The sequence below is a fragment of the Halichoeres trimaculatus genome, unplaced genomic scaffold (assembly GCF_033239565.1).
Source record: "Halichoeres trimaculatus isolate MK-OKI-2021-1 unplaced genomic scaffold, fHalTri1.1 fHalTri1_scaffold_5, whole genome shotgun sequence".
In the NCBI taxonomy this organism is placed as follows: domain Eukaryota; kingdom Metazoa; phylum Chordata; class Actinopteri; order Labriformes; family Labridae; genus Halichoeres; species Halichoeres trimaculatus.
Window position 1 is genome coordinate 16303464 of NW_027437183.1, and position 23581 is coordinate 16327044.

At 38.7% G+C, this 23581-nt stretch overlaps 1 protein-coding gene across 1 annotated transcript; it reads right to left on the reverse strand.

Moving 5' to 3' along the window:
• Window positions 1-6765: 6765 nt before the first annotated feature.
• Window positions 6766-20211, reverse strand: LOC141790067 (solute carrier family 28 member 3-like). Its single transcript, XM_074669697.1, has 17 exons — window positions 20143-20211; window positions 19463-19542; window positions 19215-19306; window positions 15985-16174; window positions 13137-13281; window positions 12934-13047; window positions 11973-12050; window positions 11490-11570; window positions 11185-11265; window positions 10958-11083; window positions 10294-10424; window positions 9939-10107; window positions 9203-9400; window positions 9016-9097; window positions 7948-8046; window positions 7352-7466; window positions 6766-6980 (listed from the first exon to the last, which is right to left on the reverse strand). The coding sequence occupies exons 1-17, from the start codon at window positions 20209-20211 to the stop codon at window positions 6863-6865; spliced, it is 1968 nt and encodes a 655-aa protein (XP_074525798.1). The 3' UTR covers window positions 6766-6862.
• Window positions 20212-23581: the final 3370 nt, after the last annotated feature.

Below are 23581 nucleotides of genomic sequence, written 5' to 3' on the forward strand. Positions count from 1 at the left end.
CTTTCAGGCTTCTCAATTCAATCATCTGTTCCTGAGGAAAACTGAGATGCCTCTCAATCTGAAATCTAATGATGATGAGCCTGGATACAACAGTGGATGGGAGAAATGGAGAGGAGAAGAATGAGGGGGGAGGGAGGGCAATGTACGGCAGTGTGAGGATGGATAGAGTGAAGGAGATGGTGGAGACATAGCTGAGAGGAAGAGAAGTGGGAGGAAAGGATGGGGGTCGTAGGAAATGAGAGGAAAGAAGTCTTGTTTCAACCTCAGAAGTATTCATCCTTACATCACATATCACTCATATCTATCTGTCTTTTGATAGATGGATAGCTCATTTATACACACACACAAATGATTTGTCCCCCATCACGCTCACACACACTCACTGTTTGGTGGAGACATCTTTCTGTCCGTTTCTGACCTTTGGCATATCTGTTCATTTCTCTCATCACTATCAGTTTCTATTTAATCATTTACTTTAATCATTTTTTTGTTCATATCAGCTACAGTGTTTTGTAAAATGGATTGCTGCCATTATCTCTAAAAACCTTTAGGTTTCTTGGTCTCTCTAGCTTTTCTTCTTAGTGAACATTTCATTATCCCTCTTAAGGAGGAGCACTAATTAGCAAGCATTCAGCTAAAATACACAACTTTCTAAAATTTTGCAATTTTCTTTGATTTTAAGAAAGCATTTCCTGCTGATTTTTGTGTTATCTATCACCTTATCTGGCTTAATTTAGACTGACTCAGAAAGTTTGTGTGCGTCCCTCATATGTACTCATTACCTAGCCATTTAACTTAGTCTCAGTACAGCTCACATTTATAGGCACAGCATGCCAAAAACAATCCCAGGCAGATCCGAGGATATGTACATCAACCCTCAAGACCAGCTTGATGCACAGTTTAGCTTACAGATAAGATGCACCCCTTGTTGCCAGAAGGCCCTAATGCACTATCAAGGGCCCTTCACCTGCTCTGTGCTACCTTGGTCTCCATGGAGATCTGCCTAATTCAGAAAATGATAAGGTCAAATAAGTGCACACATTCAGAGGAGCATGAGCAACAGCAAAACATGTGCACACTTGTTGAATGCAGGGATCAACAAATGGCATGAAATGGAGGGATGGAGCTTTGATATGCTTTAAAACTCACATCCTTCCCCTCCTTCACTTGGAAAAAAAAAAACATCTTTTAGTAGCTGTTTGTGTATGAACAATAAATGGAATCTGAATTGATAGAAAAAGAAGGCCAGAAGAGCTGGTGGAGGGATGGGACGAATGTAAGGCCTGAATAGAATTAAAAAATTAAACAGCACTTGATATTCTTCAGGCCCCAGAGGCCATTAGGGGAGCGGCATGCCTGCTAAATTAGAGTAATGAGGAGTTTGGTACCCAGCTAGCTACACAAGGAGAGGACAGAGGGAAGGAGGGGAGTGCAGAATGAAGACAAAAACACATGATGAGGAGGGAACAGGAATCACCAGATTTCAATCTGAAATATCTAATTGCCTCTATAGGTTCAGGAACAGTCGTCTGATGAGTTTGTGTGCAGAATACATTTGAAACACTCAGCTTTTGTGAGGCACAGGGGGGTAAACAGAGCAGGGAGAGGAGGGAGTGGGGTGTCGATGATAAGAGGAGGAAGGAAGCAGGAGATTGGAAGAAAGAGAGAAAGAGAAATGTGAATCACACGCTGCTGCTCTGATCCCAGCATGTGTCCATCTCTGTCCCAGCCGGACCCCCTGCCTGGCCGCCAGGGAATTCATCTGTGTGTGTGTGTGTGTGTGACTGACAGGGAAAGAGCGCGCACTGGTCAGAAAGCGTATGCACGTTGGTGTGTTTTTGTAGCTTGTGTGTGTGTGAGCTTCGCCCAGCAGGGGGGAAAGCACATGGGATGAAGGGCACATGTGGCTAAACACACATTTAGTCATAAAACAGTCGCTCAGAGGAGGTTTTTCTCAGAACCTGCCATACACATGTGTTGTTGAAGGTAGAAGAGCTGCACGATGGTTGGAACAAACAGAAAACAGTCCTGGCTTACCTGAATACACCTTGATTTAAACAATTTAATCAGCATCATTTCACCTTCTTCCTCCGTTAGAAATGCAAGTCATTCAATCCTGGATAAGTGGATGACCACCCACCATGAATAAACAAGGTGTGTGTTTTGATATTTAAGGGGCTGGGAGGAGTTTGAAAGTGATCTTGAAAAAGTCTCCCCTCTTGAGATACCCCTGATGGTAAGCCTCACTTTAAAAAGAGATTACCAGCCCCAAAACTGCTGGTTACATGTTATTTTAAATTGCTACTTCTTAACTTTCAGATCGGGTTGACCAGGACAGGATTGATTTACGGCACGCCTGGGTCTCTATGACAACATTGCAGTGATGATGGACACAGGAGCCTAACTGTCAGACAGAAAAAGGACAGAAGAGCAGAAGAAAGATAAATGGGACAGTGATACATGCAGCAGTTATTCTGCAGTGGTCTGTTCAAACTTGAGAGTCTATCAATAAAATGAAGAGTGAGGTTACGTTAGCTCTGCTTGGTAGATGACTGGCAGGACATAGTTAACCAGGATTTACTAACGTTACACAATCACTGACATGTCTCAGAGCACCAGGCTGCCAGCTGCGCTAAATATAGGCAGTTACCAAACTACTTACTGACAGTGTTTACTTGTTGTAAAGTTAGCCCACAGATACGTTGGTGCTCCGGGCTGCAGATGTCGCTTACATATAGCCGGCTGCTATAAGGTTTGCTTGATGTCACGTTTCAAACTGTATTGCTACCTAACTGCACTGATAAATACCTTACCTCGGTGCACTGTATTCAGTAAAAAGTTGTCTTGAACAAAGAAAATGTTTTGATCAGATCTCCATTTAATTCCAAAACAAACACACGTGTCACTAAAAGTAATTTACAACGGTGTGTGCATAAGGTGGCGAGGGAGTGCAATTAAAACAGATTCTCCTCATAGCATCTTTAAGTGGTGTGTAATTTATAAGTTTCACCGATGCTTCATTTAACCTAACATCTGAAACTACAAACAAAGTTGTACTTTTAACACATATAGGCCATTTCTTGCCATGACATGCAGACAGAACAGTCAATACTCACATGGCAGCCTCAGTCATCACACTTTCTATAGGAAGGTTTAAGCCACAGGAAGTGTGTGTCACATTGTGTCAGCACCACACAATCTGGGGCTGATCCATGCCAGGTCTAGTCAGTGCTCATGTTTTCCCAGGAAGCACCGAGGCACAGAGCATCCCCTCACCCCGCTTCAGATATGCACCAAGTTTATTTCTGACAAAACCCAGCACGCGTCAAGCTGAACAGAGAATATTAAGATTAATCTGGATAGAAAATTAAACAGAGGAAGAGATTATACCAGCTAGTCAATACTCAAAAGGAAACACAATGAAAGGACTTCTGACCATAACCTGTAAAATGTGACACCAAAATATTAACAGCTCTCCCTGCTGACTGGCTGCAGTACAAGTCACAAACCAATCTCTTCTATTCCAACAGATGGAACAAAGGTCAAACTATAAAACTGAAAAACACATCAAACATATTTTTCTCAGACTTCAGGTTTCTGTCATGAGTGCTTGTTCCTGTTATGCTGGTTTATGAAAAAGTGTTAATTTATTTGTGAAATTTAGTTTTAGTTATTTATTTGATTTTAAAAGAGGAGATGTAATGTTATGGTTAACAGATTTGTTTTCGATGCTAGCACCTTAAGCGTTCTGTATGGGATTGGCAGTATGGAGGAGGAGAACACACGAACACTGACACAAGAATCATTTGATCATTTGATTTAAATTAACATAAGAAGCTACTACTACTAAAACAGACTGTACAGAACAGAGCGCACAGCATTGGATGAAGGAAAGAAAAAGAAAGAAAACAGGTTCTGACAGTGGGTAATGCACACCCTTTTAGTGGGACCAAGAAATAAGTGTGACATACTGCTGTGTTCCTGGATGTAAGCAACACACATGCAGCCTTTAATGTTGCATTCTTCCAATTCCAGGCAACCTTTTTCTTCAGCTGGGAAATTTCATACTAGTTTCTGTATCAATACCCAGCAGCCATTTAGTTATGCTGCTTTCTATATGAAATCTGGATTTTCTCATTTATAAAATATAATGTTTTTGAGCCAGATTATGGTCAGACTTCACTCCAAGTTTTAAAATCTAAAGAGCAATGAAATGATAATGGTTTGCTCAACTTACAGCTAGGAATTGTGAAGCATTAATATGGTTTTTGTGCTTCCCACCAAAGCCTGATGCATGAGTTATATAGCCACTGTGTGATAATGGCCACTGAGCAAATGAACCATTTATTAAAGCCCATTCACACAGTATAATGATCTATGTGGAAAAAGCAACATTCATATGTTAGACCTAACAATGCACAGACATGTGTTTTATCATCATGAGGTGTTGGTCAGAGATGGTAAGCTGTTCACCAATAGGTGTATTACCAGGAACTCTGGAGCAGATATAAAGAAGTCACAATTGTCCACACAAGCTCAGCCCAATTACTCTCATCATTATCCTCATATCCATAAAGCTTATGACCCATTAAAAGCTTTAAAGACAATTTGCCACATCCTGAAAGTGGGGAATGGTACCAACGATGGAATGATCTAAACTGCTGTCATTAGTTTAAACATCGAACATCAAACTGTCTCTATTTCTCGTCTTTTTTCTTTCTGTTATCCTAAATGTAGATACTTTATCAGGGAAGACAGTGCTCAAGCAGCAGATGTTTGTCACTTTTCACTGCAGCCATGAATCATATTGCGGGAACACTAAATCATTTACACATGTTGTAAGGTTGAGAAGGGCCTCAGAGTGAGAGACTCCCCATTGTTTCCAGAACAGTAGGTTAGAAACATGCTCGTTTTCCTAAGAAAGGCTCTGGATACCGCTCTTTCTTCTGCACACGGCTGGTGGATAATAACTTCATCTCCATCATCCAGAGTCTCTCTCATCCTCCTCATCCCACTCTTACTGAGTTGGAGTGTTGCGACAGGACAATTGGATATCCCTGTGTATGAACCTCCTACTCAACCGTCTCCGCTCTGTTTTCCTTATATCCCTGAGTTTCTTATGTATACTCCATTAGTTCACCATGCTTCTTCCCAAACTCTTTCACTTACTCTCTTCCCCAGCAGTGACATCTTAAATAAAATGAAAAAGAAAAAAAAAACTCGTAGAAATAAGCATTTAACATTTAACTCTTTCTCAGATACAAAATTTTAGTTGCAGCTCTTAACCTTAGCTTGGAAAAATGCCTTAGAGTTAAACTTGATTTTTCCAAGATAGCAAGCTTGAAAGACCAGGTGGAAAAACACAAGGGTGAAAAATAGAAAATCCTGACCCATTTAGATCAACATTTTTGACCAACTTACACATATATTTTACTATACTGTTCATGCTTCTTACCCAAAGCTCTGAACCCTGACCCAGAGATCAAAAACCATGCTGAGAATTCCCAGAGACTTGGTGTTTGAGTCTCCCTCTCTGTCCAACAGCTTCGAGTCTCTGTGGTATTTCTTGTTCAATCTGTCTGACATGACAACCGGCTCAGTGAAATTGTTTTTGGATTATTTAATTATTCATTTTTTTATAGGGGACACATGGTGACACAGAGCCAAAAAATATGTGACAGCATCTGATGGCTGAGCCTAATGTTCCCTCTCTGTGGGTGTGTGAAATTCACACGTGTGAACACACCTCCTGCCCACCCAGGAGGGAGCCATCTGACCTTTAGCTTGTGCTGGATTTAATGAAGAGACTGTCATTTGCCCCCGCCCCCCCTCCACCCTTGATACCATCCTCTTTATCCACGGGGCAGTCTGGGTGGATGAGTTCTGGCTGTATTAATGAGACGTGCAAACTACTGGTCTGCCTGTCAGGCAAGTCTGACTGACTGGTCTATGGTGGCCTGAAAAATCCAATATTCAGTTTTGTATCACCCAAATGAGTAAAGAAGACACTAGTGACATCTAGTGGTATGTTATGACACTACTTTTTAAAAATGTCAGTTTATGCCAAAGCCAGTCATGAAGGCAGTTACTGTATTGCTTGTATTAATTCTTTAATGACAGATATTTACGATGCATTTTCTCTAATTCAACAGATATTTGTGACAGTTTTCACACCCTACGAGGTTATACTTTGGCCACACGACATCTATGACATATTTCAAGAAATGGTAGCTGCATGTGGGAAAAAAAGCACATTAGCCGTTAGAATGTTTATTATATTATATACATTTTTAAAAAATATATTTGTGCCAGTAATTGCTCAAGGATATACATTCTATCAGAGAAAAAAATGTGTACTGGAAAAAAAGGTCTTTTTCCTGAATAAATGGGGCACAAATAAAGCCACTCAGAAATTCATTTATATTCATACAATTATAATTAATTAATAACACTATTATACATTTTTTCCGAACTCTAAGACACAATCATTCTCTGCTGCATGCACTTCTACATATGGCATAATTGAGTATCATTTATGATAAATCAAACGCAGATCTTATTTGATTAAATGTCATCTAAGAGTATAGAAAAAAAGGAATCTAACACAGTTGAACATTTCAAGAAAACGTGATTAAAAAAGCTAATTTTAATACGCCCCTGCTGGCTATAAAGTTGAACGTTTTAACCAATCATGAAGCTGAACGTAAAACTAATTATAAGACTTAAAGCTATTGCCACAAGTTGTTCCATTAAATAACAACAAAAACAAATAATAAATAATGATATCATCACTCAGCTCTGTACGCAGCTGTATAAACATTCACTAGGCTCCACTGAGGAAAATGTTTTTGTTCACAGTGACTCACAGCACCAGGCTGCAGTTGAAGAGTGTAGTGGGTGAAAGTGCGCAGCAGCCCTGAAGGCTCCCGTCACTGAATCCGCCTCCAATCGTCACGTTCAGTGGCTCATACACTGTGACACTGTGAATAACACACACACACACACACACACACACACACACACACACACACACACACACACACACACACACAAACACACACACACACACACACACACACACACACACACACACACACACACACACACACACACACACACACACACACACACACACACACACATAATGAATCACAGCACATCTCTGCTCCATAAGTGGTTTTCATTCTGAAAGCTGTTTGTGATTTTTAAATCCTCAGAGATATCAGCTACGAGGCAAGGTCAACAATGATAAGCAAACTTTAACTTGAAAGAGTTGTTCTGATCACAACACAGGTATGAAGAGAAGCCACACGTCAGCTTGTTACAGAGACTCACAGGTACAAACACATACCTGTTATATAGCTGTTTGCAGCAGGTGACCAGTTGTGAGCTGATGGTAACACTGGTGTTGTTGAACTCGGTGCTCAGGAAATGTGGGCAGTGAAGCTCAGCGACATACAACAGACCTAAAAACTCCCAGAAACGTCTGGTTTCAGTTATTTTGGATATCATCTGTCTTTTTCTGATGGGGGGTGTTAAATGATACTGTTGATGCATGAATGACTTTCATAGATATGGAATGTTGAATTTCAGTGTCTTTCCTAGATTTTGCAGATTTGCAGTTAATCATTGCACTCAACAATGTCAGCATTTTTATCTGATGAAAACAAAACAAAATGAAATAAAGAGTCTTCTTTGTATTACAGTTATTGACTGAATTTAAAACATTGTGTAATATCTAAGTTTATCTATCTAGTTTACTTTTTTTGATCGTACTGCAGTTATTTCTCTCAAAAGACTTAATATCTATCAGAAAAAATTTACAGCCAGAAGAGATTAAAAAATCTCATTTAGCATCTATATTTTTTAATCTAAAACATAAAATTGAATTCTACCAAACTTTTAGTCATAATTTACATGTTATCCCAGAGAAGAAGAAACAGTTACCTGCAATACAAGCAGTCATGAAAGAAGAAACACTGCCTGCGATCAGAGCTCTGAAACCACAGCTGGAGATGTCAGCACGTCTGTCTGGAGCCATCGATGCTACAAAAATAAAGACTAAATGTTAAAATAAAAGGAAATATGAAATAAATCGCTGACTTCTTGCAGTTAAAATGCGTTATTTTCTCTCAAAATTTTGCTTGCATTGACAGCATTTATTCTACTCCTTTTGCCGTTTGTCAGTTCACTTCAGGGGCAATTACTTTACTGATTTTTGCACATCATCATGTGCTGTGCATCAGTTTTAGTTCAAAGCCCATCTAGATAGAATGACCTATTCATTCAAAGTACCTCTACAGAGTATTTTTGAGAGTATTTACCTTTTATGTTACTCTGGATTGGAAACTTAAAAATCTTGCCCCTTATCTCAGCTTTCTACTACCTTTATTACTGGAAACTTTTCTGTCAGAAAAGCTTTTTGTCGAGCAAGGTCTTTTTTTTCAGTACCACCATCGTCATGATAATTAAAAAAGAACACACATTCACACTTGACAGCAGTTACTTTACAGAAAGCTGATAAGTGTTATGAATGCAGTCATCAGAATTTAAAAATGTGCTGACATTGTGTGCTTGAAGATCCTGGAGGACGACGATGGATGTATTTTAAATACACTTCAGCTTTCCAGCCTATGGCAGCCACTATATGAAACAGACTTTACTTCTCATTCAGCCTACGCACTGTAACTCGATTAAACGTAACAGATGGATTGTCACCAACTACTCCCACTCATGGCAGCCTAGAAATATTTTCATCCTCTACATTTCCACAGTGTGTAGAAATGAGACGGTTCTACCACACCCATTCCTGTAGCTGTGTTCCTCTGATTAAATGTTTTTTAAATTGATGATTAAGTGCTGAATATGAATGATACGCACTCAGTCACAAATTTAAGTGCATATCACACAAAAAAGGAAACTCAGAAACAAACATGTTCCTGTTCGACTGTGTGGTGTTACTGAAATCTACTCTGATAGTCTATTAGAAATCTAATAGTTCATGGTGCTACTCACACAATGCTCCAATCGTCATCCCCAGAGATGCAAAGTTTGAAAATCCACACAACGCATAGGTGGCAATGGTTTCAGAGTGGAGCTGAAAACAAAAGGCTGTTATAATGACATTTAATGTGCATTTGTGCTCTGTATTGTTTTGACATAATTAAATCTATAAACAGCAGGCAAGAGGAATGACACTTACAGAAATATACTGCTTCACATTGTCCACATATTCAGGCCCTCCTGCTTCACGCCTCTTTATTAACTCTGACAACTTCTGATAGGCCACAAACTCATTGATAAACGTCTTAATGCCAATCAGCTCAGCAACAATGAAGCTGTCTTCCCAGGAAACACCCATCATGAAGGAGAGAGGCATGAACACATACGAGCAGATGAGCTGTGGCAGAGACAAGATGAAAGAGTACAATCCTTACCCTCACGGTATACAAGCAGCACACATTGTTGGAGTTAAACACTCAAGTGAGAGACTAAAATGTTATTCAAAATTTGTTACGCTTTAATACAGTTTAAAAAATCTTAAAAACATGGGGAATTTAAAAAAAAAGAGGCAATTTTAATACTTCATTGACACATATCTCCAAGAGAAAAGTGACAGATTGACTGGCTGTTATCCCAAGTAAAAGCAACTTATTTGGTAAGTTAACGTAAAATCTAACATAAATGAACTACCTAGTTTACGTTACTGTTTAATAGTGAAACACTAATGAGAAAATAGCAGTGTCTTTGGGAATACAAAAAAAATGTTAAAGAGGAGGTATGACAGTTTTTCATATTATCAAAATGAAAATAAAGTAGCAATGCTTGATGCCCATTTTTCTTTTCAAAACAGCTACATTTGAATGTGATGTATCGGTTAATGCTTTGATAGTTGTGTAGAAGGCATATTTGAAAGAGTGTCAGGATTTGATAGTCACCGAGAAGCTGAGTTGAGGATAGTCCAACATCCCTCCCAGCCAGGACAGAGTGGCGTCTAAAAAGGCTAACAGCGCCATGAAGGCAATGATGTTGACGACTATGTTGGCCACCAAACCAACAGCACAAGATGCACCCTGGGATGCTGCTTCCAGCAGGTTGGTGCTCTCTCTGGGGAGACACAAGCAATAATTGCAGAGTAATTCATCCCTGTGAACAGTGTGTTATTTTATTGAAATAGCACAGTGTCATCAGCATGCTGCTGTACATGACATGAAGTGCGACAGCTCTGTGGATGATCTCAACTTTAACTTGTAATTTGTGGGTCTTTGTCACTTCAAGTAAGACTTTTCCTACCCTTTTTCCATTTTTAAGTCTTGACTTGCTGTCACACGAGGGGTCTCTGTTTCAGGCCAGAACAACTTGGCAATGGCAAGCGAGGCAGGAGCCGACATAACTGAAGCTGACAACAAGTGAGTTGCACTGACCTCAAGAGGTGGAAAAACAAAACAAGAAAGAAGTTTAATGGTCAATCATTCATCTTATGATGAACGTTGAAAGTCTCCTGATGCACCTCAGATCAGGTCAGATAACAGCCTGGTAACATAATGCTTGACAATACCTCCGACATGATACAAGTTGAAAGGTTCAAGTAAACATATTCAAACATCCCAATTCTTTGTCCATAGAACAGTCACTTCAAAAGTTGTTGAAACACTTTGAGTCGGGATCCTCAAAGAGATCCTTAGTATCATTCGATAGGTAGCCTCAAAGTTAGGTTGAGTCAGAATTTCCAATATGGCAGCAGATGATGATAAGCTTCAAAACTCTGCTTCCGAAATAGATGGGTGATGTCACAGAGACCGTGTGAAGTATTTTATAGTCTATAGTTAAAACATTCATAAAAGTTTTTCCTTTGCCCCTGTATTTTTTTTTATTTCAATGCCTCATTTTCACAAAGACTTCATTTAGATAACATTTTCACCTCTACCCTCTCCATCCCCTACATCTGCCTCCTCACCCCAAATGAGATGTAAGCTCCTAAGATGGTACCAGAGATGCCGGCAAACCCTCCAGTCATCACAGCATGGAGCTCAGAGACAGTTAGCCCACTGATGTACGGACGAATCAGGAGAGGGGACTCTATCTGAAAATAAAAGCCAAGGAGGAGAGTTTTTCAAGTTTTTAGCTAATACATTGATTAAGATAATTTTATAGATGGTTTCATGACCATGGTTTGTCGTTTACCTGTCCTAAAAATATATTTCCAGCTGCAGCCGTTGACTCAGCTGGAGATGTTCCCATAGTAACCTGCATAAGGAATCCAATCTGGGGGGAAAAACAGCGTTGCACAGGGGGGAAAAAAGCATGTCTAAAGATTGAATAAAATACGCAAATTAACATTTCAAGTTTTTTCAAGTTCATTATTGTTTCTCTTGTGTTCTTTAAACAGTAGAAAATGAAGTATTTTGTTTGAGTGTAGCACCCCCCCCATTTCTGTCTCTCCATCTCTGTGTCTCTCTGTCTGAACACTTTCTTCTCATCAATCTTACCTTACGAACCAGCCAGGGCATGAAGCCAATGTGGTAGAGGATGGAGATGATAGCACTGAAAAACACCAATATTGGCATCACCTGGAAAGAGTCAGCAATCTTTATCACCATCATCACAATGAGCACTAATAAGTATGGTAAACATACATTGACTAACTAAAGTCCTGATTGGAAATTAAATTTAATTAATTTGTTTACAGGAGGTCACAGAGGAATAAAAAACACACATAAATTTCATTTACAATATATTTGTTCAAACAGCGTCCAATTTTCTTATCTAAATAAATTTCTAATAAATTATGGTGACAAATATTTGTCACACATTTACTCTGGTGTGCCCTGTTGACCATCATTATATGTTATATGACATGTTTTCTTTTCCTTGCGTTATCAGTATGAATATAATGTTTTGATTGGTTTATTCTGTTGACCAGAAAGTGTATTAAGTGTGAGTGTATGCTTTATACTAGTTATGATTCATACCTTAAAGATAAAAAAGTGTTCTTTGTAACTGGCACCAAAAACAAACTTGGACCCAACATCTGTGAAGGCCAGGAAATTCTGAAAAAGGAGAATTGAAGAGTTAAATAAGGGAAGAACGCTATCCTTATAATGTTTGAGAAGTTAGATTTCAAGATTTTTAAATTTTAGAAGTTAAATTGAGATTGAGGTGAAATATGTTTCAGAGCTACAAAGAAAGTTTTGGAAAAAAAAAAACCATCAGCACACTCAACAGATAAAGATTGGGGAAAAATGTTGGAAAGATACTAAAGTAGGTAACAAGGAAAACAAACAAATGACAATCCAAACAGAGAAAACAGTTAAAGAGATGAACAAAACAGAGGAAGGAAATGAGGAAGCTAAACCAAGGTAACAAGAAAAGCATGTCACAAAAAGATGGGAAGAAGAAAACTAAGTGTAACAAAAATGCACATGGGGTAAAAGAAAGAACACAAGGAGTGAGAGAAGGATATATTTTGAAAAAAAAAAAAGTCCAGGAGATAAAGTGGAAACAAAAACACAAGTTTTAAAAGAATAAATAAAACCTTAGATAACGGGGACAGAAAGAAAATACACAAAGGAAGGGAACAATGAGCCAATAAAGGGAACACAAAAAGGTAACTACAAAATGAAATGATAAGATTACCAAAAACATTTCACAAAATCAGAATGGGAGAAGGAGATAAGGGAAAAACAGCAAAAAGACGATAATGAAAAGAAACAATGGTCACAAACAAGGAAACAAGAAAGGAAGGCCACAGACCAGAGAGTTAAAAAAAGAAGTATAAAATGAAATAAAGAATATAAAAACAAAAAGAGAACTCAAACAAAATAAATCAAACAAAAGAAACACGAAAGCAATCACTGTTGTAGTTTTTCTTGTTTCTAGTGTGTGTACAGTGTGTTTGTTTGTTTGTGTATGTGTGTGCCTGCATGTGTGTACCTCTACTAGTTTTCCAAGCCACTGCAGTGCCCCTAGACCATATGAGGTCCTGAGGATCAGCAGACCAAAGACAAACTGCAGCCCAACACCAGCCAGCAGAGTCTGCCATGACCACTGCAGCAAACATGAACGTATTCACGATCAACAAGCAGTTTTTCAGCAGTGTATGTGTGCCTCTGTGTGTGTTTGTGCTTGCTGCTTACCCTGAATGGGTGTTTGGAGAACAGCAGCATTAAGAAGATTAGGAGCAGCAAACCAAAAAAGGACACAAGTTGTCTGGTCCCCTGCTGGGCTGTGTCCAGTGCCAACCACAACACCACAGCCGCCAGCAGCATGAGGCAGATGGACCTGCAGAGAGAGACAGAGAGAGACAGTGAGGATAAGAAAGTAGCTTAACAACAACATGAACAGACAGAAAACTCAAACAGAACCTGACTCAGGGGACATCTGTTGACCAGAGTGTATGAACACACAGCTTTAACAGCAGTATCAATTTTCAAAAGAAAGAGAAAAGAAAAGAAAAAAGAAAATAAAACAAAAAAATAAATGAAAAGAAAAGAAAAAATAAAATTGAAAATTCAGTCAAGGGATTGACAGCTTAAAAACTGAGAACTGCTTTAAACATCTTAACACAAAACAACATGAAATGCACAGATGCAGTGTTTGTGGACCGAAAAATTTAAAGTGAAGCAGCCAAAAGAAAGTGTTTCACACAGAAATAAGGGTTTTCTAAACACCTTTGTGAGAAAATAGGGATTTTTTTCTTCCATGTAAAACTACTATGGGATACCAGATAAGCAGGCTTAAAAAAAGCACAATACCCTCTATTTAAAGGTAGAAGCTGCAGATTTTCCTTAACAATGAATCATCAACTTTTACAGGAATAATCCAGTTCAATCATCACCTCTGGGCATCGTGTGTGTCTGCCTCAACCCTGGCCTCTGCCTGTATGTTGATGTTTTGGTTGTACTGGGGCATTTCTGGGCAGAGAGTAATCATGGTTACATCAGCCAATCACAGCGAGCCCAGTGCACAAGTGACTTTACGTGTTGATTCAAGAGTGAAAGGAGCAATCCTGAGCAGTTACGATAGTGGACGTGGCAGATAAACAGCTAAACAGTTAAGCTTTTAGCTGAACAAGGATGAAGCCTGGCTCAACTTTCACTCGTTTTCGGGCACTTGGACGCAAGCTCGGGACTTAGAATGATGCGAGTTTCCTTTCTACTGAGCAGGTGTCAAACTAACCAGTGATTAGCTTGTGATGCCAAGTCAGGTGCATGGCTCTCGAGTCCCTACCATGTACAAAAGCAATACTATTGGTGGTTGCTGAGCTAGAGTACCTGTTCATGTAAGCTGTGTCCCAATTCAGAGGCCGCAGCCTACAAAGGCTGATTTTGAAGACCCATTACATCACAGCGGTGCATAGAAAGCTGTCCCATTTTAAAGGCGCCTCCAAAATGCAGCTGACAAATCTGACCTCCCTTTCAAGTGCTGCGAACATGGATTCAGTGCTCCCTTCACAGCACCAAGATTCGTTGCATGTGAACGCTGTAGTTGATGAACACGGCCAAACCCCCAGGACAACTCCTATTTTATCCAGCTGTCAAGGATTTCTGGCAACAACTGCGATTTTATTTCTGAAAACATTGTTGAAGATTTTGTTAAAAAATGGCATTTACATCTATGACAGCAAACACTTTTTTTTAAAATCTAATGTTAAATCCTCCCTAGCACTTATTTAAATGTTGAAAATGTATATTTTGTTTAACTTTGTTCTATCACATGTGAATACACAGTGGTATTATACTTAATCAATAATAAAATAAAAACTGTTTTAAATGAGAGGGTCTGGTTTATATATGTTTGAGAAGTTTGCCGTACAGCATTTACTAAGGAAAAGGCATTGATAAATAAATTATAAAAGTTAAAGTAGTTATGATTTATGTGACGTTAGTAATGTCAGGATGATTGGTGAGAGCGGCGCTGCGCAACATCAAGAGTGACAAACAGAAAATGCTCTGTAGACCAGACTATCATAATTCAGTTCAGCCATTGAGGTCTAGACAGACTGAGAGGGCCTGATCCCCTGAAGGCAGCAGCATCCGTGGGCTGCAGTCCCTGACTTGGGACACAACTACAGTTATGGTCAGGGGACCTTGGGTGCCCGCTGCTGCTGGCACTGAGCCATGGAGGAGGAGCCTAGTTTGAATGTTGAGTTTATCAACAAACAAAGATTTCTGCAGACCCTACTTTTAAAGAACAAAAGAAAATGGAGGAGAGAACAGTAAAACAATTAACAAAGTTGGATTACCCAGAGGCTTGAAATTGCAGGTCATAAGGTATAAGAAAAGGCCTGGAAAGGGGCTGTTGTACTTTTACAGAGGCTCTGCCCAGGCTTCTTATTTAGGCATCTTCTTCAGACTAACTCATGCATGCAAAAGCAACACACCATTAACAAGGACATCAAAAAATAAGCAAATATTTCTAAGAGAAAGGAGGTTTTATAAATCAAAAACAGAGAATAATTCAAACACATTCTAAGACAAATTAAAATGATGAATATAGATGCAAATTGTCTTTTTTCTTGGTTTGTCTTCAATGTGTTGGATTCTAATTTAATTGTAAAATTTGTCAGACTTTTTCCCTGCTATGGTTTTACTTTTCCACAGAGGTAACTGCCACTGAAGTGTCCTCTGGCAGGTGCAATTACCTGACTTTATGTGCACTGTGGCACACAGCAGTGCCTCAAACACTTGGCCATTAACTGCCCTTGTTCCCTTTATCCTGCTCTGTTTGAATTCAGTACTCATGCTGATTGCACAAACAATGAATTTCCTCAGCCTGAGGACATCGTTGTTGCTGGGAGACAGAGGAACCTTCAATCTGTCTGGACTGTCTGGCACATTATAATCATTAGTTACAGCTACAGGGACAGAGCTTTGTGTATTTCAGTATTATTAAAGTTTAAAGAAAAAAATAACCCTTGCTCTCCCTCCAGTGACCAGAGGATGGGATTAAAATAGGAAGTGGACAGTTTGTAATCCCTCTCACCATTTGATCCAGAACCAGTTTTTGCTCAGGAGCTCTCTGATAGGTCGAAGCTCCTCCCACACCCTGTCGCCATAGCGTTCCATTGCCCAATCCCAGACCAGGAAGAACAGCGTTACCATGGAGATGACCAGCAGCACAACAGCGCGGCGGAAGTTCAGCACACACGCTGCTATCACTATGGAAACGATTCCTGAAACAAATTTAGAATTAATCTAAATTATATCCTGTAGCGCTGCGCTCATTTTGACCTCTTTTATTCAAACACAGCTTTTCTTTACCGCTGCATCACATCCTGATAAGTGTAAAAGTGACAGACTGAAGCCTTGTTAAAGGCGAAATCACATTATTTCACTCTCCATTTATTATTTCTTTCTTCATTTATTATTTTTTCTTCTTTGAGTCTTCACATGATAAAGGGTGTGTACTGAACACATGAAGATTAAATGCCTGGGCCCTCCATGGTTCTCATTACAACTCAAGTTGTACACTTAGCCTGTACATCATACTACGATCTGATAGGCTTTGACTTTGTTTCATCAATTAAAGAATTACTGTGGTAAATTTCGCCATACACATACACACTGAATGGCGGCATGCTCCAGAAAGCAGAGCAGAAAGGCTCATTTAACCACAGACTGTGTAATACATGGATTTACTCTTGGTGACATCACACTTTGCCAATGCAGAGCAGCCAATCAGTGGCAGATGCCTTATTACATCTACCAAGGAGGTTATGTTTTTGGGAGAGTTTGTCTGTTTGTCTGGAAACAGCATAACTCTAAAAGTTATGGATCTTAACGAAATGTTTAAAATGGGATAAGGAAGAACTGATTAAATTTTGGAAGCGATCTGGATCAATCTGGATCCTGGATTTTTTTAAAGTATTCTTTATCATTGTGATAGGGCTACTTCCGTGGTATGTGTATATAACACGATAAATGGTCGGATTGCTTTGCAAAACAGTATAAGACAATATCACAATATTTTCTGACAGATGTAAAAGTTTGATCCAGATCCAGAATATTATGGATACTTAGATCCGGTATATGAAATATGTACTGGGTCATCATAATTTTCAACACTGTCTGGTAAGAAACTATCGTACAAACCTGCAACTAACACCACATTGTAGCAGACAGTCTGCTGAAAGGGAGTATACAATTAAAGTAGGACTAAAGTGTCTCTTGAGAATCACAATATGCTCGGCTTTCTGAGTGCTTTTCCAGTTAGAAAAGCAGACTCAACCAGACTTTGTTCTTGTTGATCAGGTAAAGAAGCAGAGTTGAGGTGGACCTTAAGCCTTGTTGCTATCAGTTACTGAGTGCCGGCCTGTCAGTCAAGTCAGTCATGCCCTTATATGGGCAAAAGTCATAAAGTGAAAAATTTAAGACTAATAAGTTATAAATTCACTCTGGTTTAAACAAGGTTACAAAGGTGTAGTAATTTTGCTGTGAAGATTGGCTTCTGTTGGCTTGGTGTGCTTGTGGTTTCGGTTTTGATGAAATGCATTTATTTTACACTTCTGCATTAAATCAGCAACTGATGAGTGAGAAAACCAAACCAATTTCTCTTCTCAGTGATCAAACTAGAGAGAAAAAAAATGAATATTCACATTTCATGACCTATACCGGGGCATGTTAGAGCCTGGAACATAACAAAGACCCAAAATTTGATAAAAATTAAAACGTAATGACTAGCTGATGATGTAACAAAAGCTGAGCACAAAATGTAACTTTTTGCACTTAATATTAGCAACTTGTTACTTTTAGGTTAGTTATTACATTTTGAGGTTTTTTTTATTATTATTATATTTTGTGTTGTTGTTACATACTGGGCCCTAACATGGCAGCTGTGGCTCGGTGGTAGAGCAGGTTATCTCTTAATGTGGAGGTTGGCAGTTTGATTCCAGATTGCACAGCGGTCATACTAACATTTGGGCCAGACACCAAATACTGAATTGCTTTTGGTGGTGTAGCCAAAAGTGTGGAAATGGAGTTTGCTTATACTGATGGACAGTGTTGGGAAAGTTACTTTTAAAAAGTAACTAGTTATAGTTATAGTTAGTGCTGAGAAAATGAAATTAGTTACTTTACTAGTTCCTAAATTATAAAAGTAACTAGTAACTACTTACTTTACTTTACTTAAAAAAAAACGTTGGTGGGTCAGTGACAGCAAGGTCAACTTTATCATTATAGCTACTATTGTTATGACATGTAGTGGAACAATAAAACACAACAAATAGATTAAATAATATTGACAGGAATATTTATTTTTGTAAACCAGAATCACTCTCATTTGGCAGTGTAACAGTGACTAGTTTCGTTGTCGTGTGTTTCGTGGTCAGGTGCTTTAAAAGATTAGCATTGCTGGATTTCGACGTGGATAAACGTTTCTGCCCTGGGCAGAGTTTGCATTTCACAACAATGTTTTTGTCGTCTGCCTTTACCTCCACAAATTCAAAATAATGGTTGTACTTCTATCCTGCAAAGCTGGCACCGCTGCCTTCCATTGTAGATGGTTGTACGGGAGTGCTTCATTATAACGCGACTAATGCAACTAACGCACCTATTTATTTCAAAAGAACTATAACGGCACTACAGAATGACAAAAGTAACGCGCTACGTTAGAAGTTACAGAGAAAAGTAGTTTCGTTAGGTAAAGTAACGAAAATTAATCGTTACTTCCCAACACTGCTGATGGACAACTTCATCCTCTACCATCAGACTAGAAATGCTGTAAATGGGTTATGTCTGGGTTACATCAGCTAATCTGGTCAGCCAGCCAGTTAAATTCACCAGAAACTACCAAAATATACTTTTCCTGTGATATTACCCGATCAAATGATGACGCTAAGCAGAAGGTGGTTGATTTTGGCGATTACAATTAAACCGTAACTGGCTAGAGCTCACTGGCATGTACGTGACTTACACTTTGATTGCTTTTTTTTTATTTTTACACCTATGAAACAGAATGTGAGTGTGACAAAAATGCTGCACAGACATGCTGTATGACAAAGTGGTGTGGTACAGACATGCTGTATGACCAAAAGCATTAAATGGAGAAAAGAAACTAAAGGACATGTTCAGTCTCAGATTGGAGTCTTATTTCAACAAAACAGTCTCTTTTTGACACTCAGGCAGAATCCAAACACATAGTGGGCCCCAGAAAGAGACACACAAGCCATTCAGGGTCTCACTTACACTTTCACAGATATTACTTAGATGTTTTACCTGCTCCTAAAACCAAGTTCATTATGAGTTGGATCAGTTCTTTGTGCTCAGCTAAACAGCTGTGGATTTCCTCCATTTTCTTCTCCGGCAGGCTAGGCAAACAAAAAGAAGAAAGATGAGGAGGTAGATAAGAGGAGGGAACATGAATGTAACACTAAAAAGAAACATAGGAATGATTATCATTTAGCAGATGGTGAGCAATTACATTCAAGATACATTAGTGTTTGGCTAAGAAACAAAAACTCAACCTTTTCTTATGGGGGTTTGTCCTTTTGTGTACATCTTCTTTAACTTCTGAAGAGCTGTCAGCGTTAATCTGATCCTGCTCCTGTCACACACACACACACACACACACACACACACACACACACACACACACACACACACACACACACACACACACACACACACACACACACACACAGGATAATCATACTAAAAACATACCAAGACAAGGATGCTTGCACAGTGACACCATGTTTACTTTAAACCAAAATGTAAACGTAAAGTCGACTGTCTTCTTGTGAGTGCACTGAGCAGGTGCTCTGCACACAGGTGTGTTGCTGTCAAATTGGGAAACTAGTTTCTTGTCTGAGGAAAAGAACAATATAGCTTAACACAAAAATGTTATGTACAGACATGTGGCCTGAAAATATTTAGGAGAACTGAACTTCTATAGCTTATACGGTTTGACTGCCTGGAGAACTGTATAAATTTCACTTCATCACTAAAGAAATTCGAGACTCAGACACTGTAAAAGAAAGAAGTTATGATCAATAGAACATTAAATGTGAAAGTTGGTTTTCAATTAAATTCTCTCTAGTGATGTGCAGCAGTAAACGTTTGTTTTCTTCCATGAAACCTTTTTCTCAAGTGTTAAATTCAATAATAGGAAAAAAAGGAACAAGGCTGTAAACATTTGACCTACCTCTGACTCAAAAGCTCTGTTGTCTTCACCTGTTTTTTTACTGTTCCTCTCCAACAAATTTAGCTCCATTCTTCTTTGTGTACTGTGTTCACAGACTAGCTGGGAGTCAGTTTTCAGCACACCTGTGCTTACCTTTTCTCCTCCCACCAATCCTCATTACCTCCCACAGCCCTCCTTGATGTGTTTGACTTTCCTTCTTTCATCAACATGTATGCGCACTTCTCTGTTTATTTTTCATAATTATGCAGTAATGTCATTTCCAGTGGCTTTGTTTTAGAATGTCTCACAAAAAAAGTTGTCTGAAAGGTTAAAAAAAGTTCTTTTCTTTCTTTCTTTTTTTCTCTCTTTCTTTCTTTCTTTCTTTCTCTTTCTTTCTTTCTTTCTTTCTTTCTTTCTTTCTTTCTTTCTGTCTTTCTGTCTTTACTTTACCTTTGTTCTTTCTCTTACTCCCTTTTTGTTTTTCTTCCTATATCTTTAAAAAAAAAATTCATGGAGAGTGGCTGAACAGACAGTGTACAGGTGCGTCCATGCCAAGCACACACACACACACACACACACACACACACACACACACACACACACACACACACACACACACACACACACACACACACACACACACACACACACACACACACACATACACACACACACAAAGAAACACCTGTACTCCTGGTAATGTGTCTCATTAAGTAATGTGGGGGTTTCTTGTTGCAAAGTTTTTTAATCTGATCTTTTGGCAGTCAGGCAGACCCAGCTTCTTCTCTCTTTGTCTCTTTTTTTTTGTTTCTTGTTTCGGTTCTTTCTTTTCCTACCACTCCCCGCCTTGAAACAATAGTGTGGAAATGTATGATACAACAATAATTACTCAAACATTAACTGCAATAATTGACATTTTTAATCCTACAAGAACAAGGTCATTGCAAACAAAAGCAAGAATTTGCAACAGCTGCATCATCAGTACATTACCATCGATGATAATAATGGTAAGATGCTGGCAGAAGCAAACCAGGAAAAAGGGCAGGCAGTGATTGTAACACTGCATTTGTTTTTCTTTCTCTAATCTAACTAATATAGAGTTGTGTCCTCATTTCATGTATGTTCATATGTTAAAGTATGCTACTGATACAAGTGACAAAGACTAACAGAAATAATGTAGATAAAATGAAAGTGTTTTAGGTTCAGTTGTGCAAAAAAAAATTTTTTAAAGAGTTTCTGCAACAGATATTAGATTTTTTTGTATATGGTGTGTGATTTTCGTTTGTGTGTGTTAAATCTTGACTAACAGGACTCTGGTTTCAGAGAAGTCAGTCTTGCAACAGAGAAAATGTTTTTTTTTTGTGATTGAAGTCTCATATTTATGATGTCACCCACAAGCCACTAGAGGGCAATAGTACATCATTTCTAATTTCTTGTTAAAGCACACAGGGGCAAGTTGGATGTAATATTAGGTCCACATGAGTCCATTAAACCATAAAACTCAGAGTAAGTCTCAGTAAACGGAGACTCAGTTACGTTAAGGAAATCAGACAATATTCATATAACCTAAATTGTACATCATCTTCGAAGAAAACAAAAATTTGCAATTCAAAATGTAAAGGGACTGTCACCATGAATGATAAATAACTTTAATTAAGGGTGATGTAGCCATTCGTGAGGCTGCAGCCAAGGAGTTACAAAAAAAGCCAGAGCCAAAAACAACGGACAGAACAGGAACATTTTGTCAGACCAAGGTTTGTTGATCATAAGTTAATGTGCCAAGAGCCCTCGCTATTACCAAAAAAGGAACACTGCACATTGAGCGGGCTAGTTTGATTTCTTTTTCTTTTTAAAGCATAAACTCAGTGTATCTTGTGTTCAGATTAGGTGGGTATTAGTTAGGGATGGGTACCTTTCACATTTGAAACGATAAGATACCGATGCCCGGCAATCCTACCTGGCAATCGGTACCTGTACTCAACAGTACCAAGTTTCTGTACTTTTTTGTGTTTATGTGGTAAAAAACATCAATTTGTTTAATAATAAAATATACTAAAAAAAATCAATTTAACAAATTTATTCTTCAATTTATAACCTTGCAATGCTGTGTTCATGTCCAGCATGGAAAATCACCTACTCTTCCACTCCCGCACAGTCACAAGGATGCATTTAGGTACCTAAACATGGTACCTTTTGGTTTTACATGAAGCGGTACCTGGTACTTTTGACAGAATTCGGTTGGTACCTATAAAAGTACCTAATTCGGTACCCATCCCTAGTGGTAGTCCCTTATATGATATAACAAAAGGGTTGTACCATAAGACTGCTTTGAAACAACAGGTGATGATTCTGTAACAGGTGTATGTGATGCAACAACAGTGAATGGAATTACTTGCAGCCATGACACTTAATCAGATGATCAACCAATCAGAACGAGAGCATGTGGACGATCATGGCAGTAGCTTTACATAAGCTAGGGAAGGTTGCAAGGATGCCCTTTTGACAAAGGGGCAGAGCTGACCAGCTTTCTATGTGCCAATGTACCCCATACAAACCCAATTCTTTCTTTATGTCTTTGGCTTGGGACAGGCCAGTTAACATCAGCCACTCCATACAAGATTATTGGATTTTCATGTAACATGTTTTTGATCAATATGACAAAAAAAAAAAACACAATCGAACCCATCAATCTTTACCATATATTATTTTTAAAAAAGTATCTATCTTTGAAATTACCACAAGTTTAATGTTGTTATAATCATAACTTTAATAGGCCTTCCTCAAAAACTGCTGGATCACTGTCACTATTGGCATTTGAACACTGGGATGGGTTTTTTCTGCAACATGATTTCATCACTTTTAAACTAAGCCATCAGGGGAAAAATGGGGATAATTGAAGTCCTGGTGTGATCACACAACAAAACACTGTGATGACACTTGAGGTAATTGTTACTGTAGCAATGGGGGACAGCGATCAGGTGTTACAAAAAAGAACAATAGGTGACCTACTGTGTGCTAGAATAGGTGGCGATGGTGAAATAATGATTGCTTAAAATGCACATCACTGTTTCTGCGTTTTACTAACATGTAAATATCAATCAAAAGCAGGCCACTGCTTTGCAAAGTATGAAGAAAGAATTTTTGAGTTAACATGATGTACGTCCATATGAGACATAACTATATCTTGTTAATTAAAAGAACAACAGTGATACTTATAACTTTAAGTTATGATATTCAAGGGATCTGTTTGATAGGGATCTGAGACTTTTGCTTTACTGAAGTCTCGATTAGCTTGTTCTATGACTACAAATCTTTCTGGATGTTTTGTTGGTGTGATGGGCAACGTCAACACCTCAATCATGCAATTTGTAGGTTTGTTGAGTGTAGTGGTGTGAGACTTGCTCATCATGGACAGCGTGACTTTTACAATTGATTGAAATGGCTGAAAAATGAAATGGTG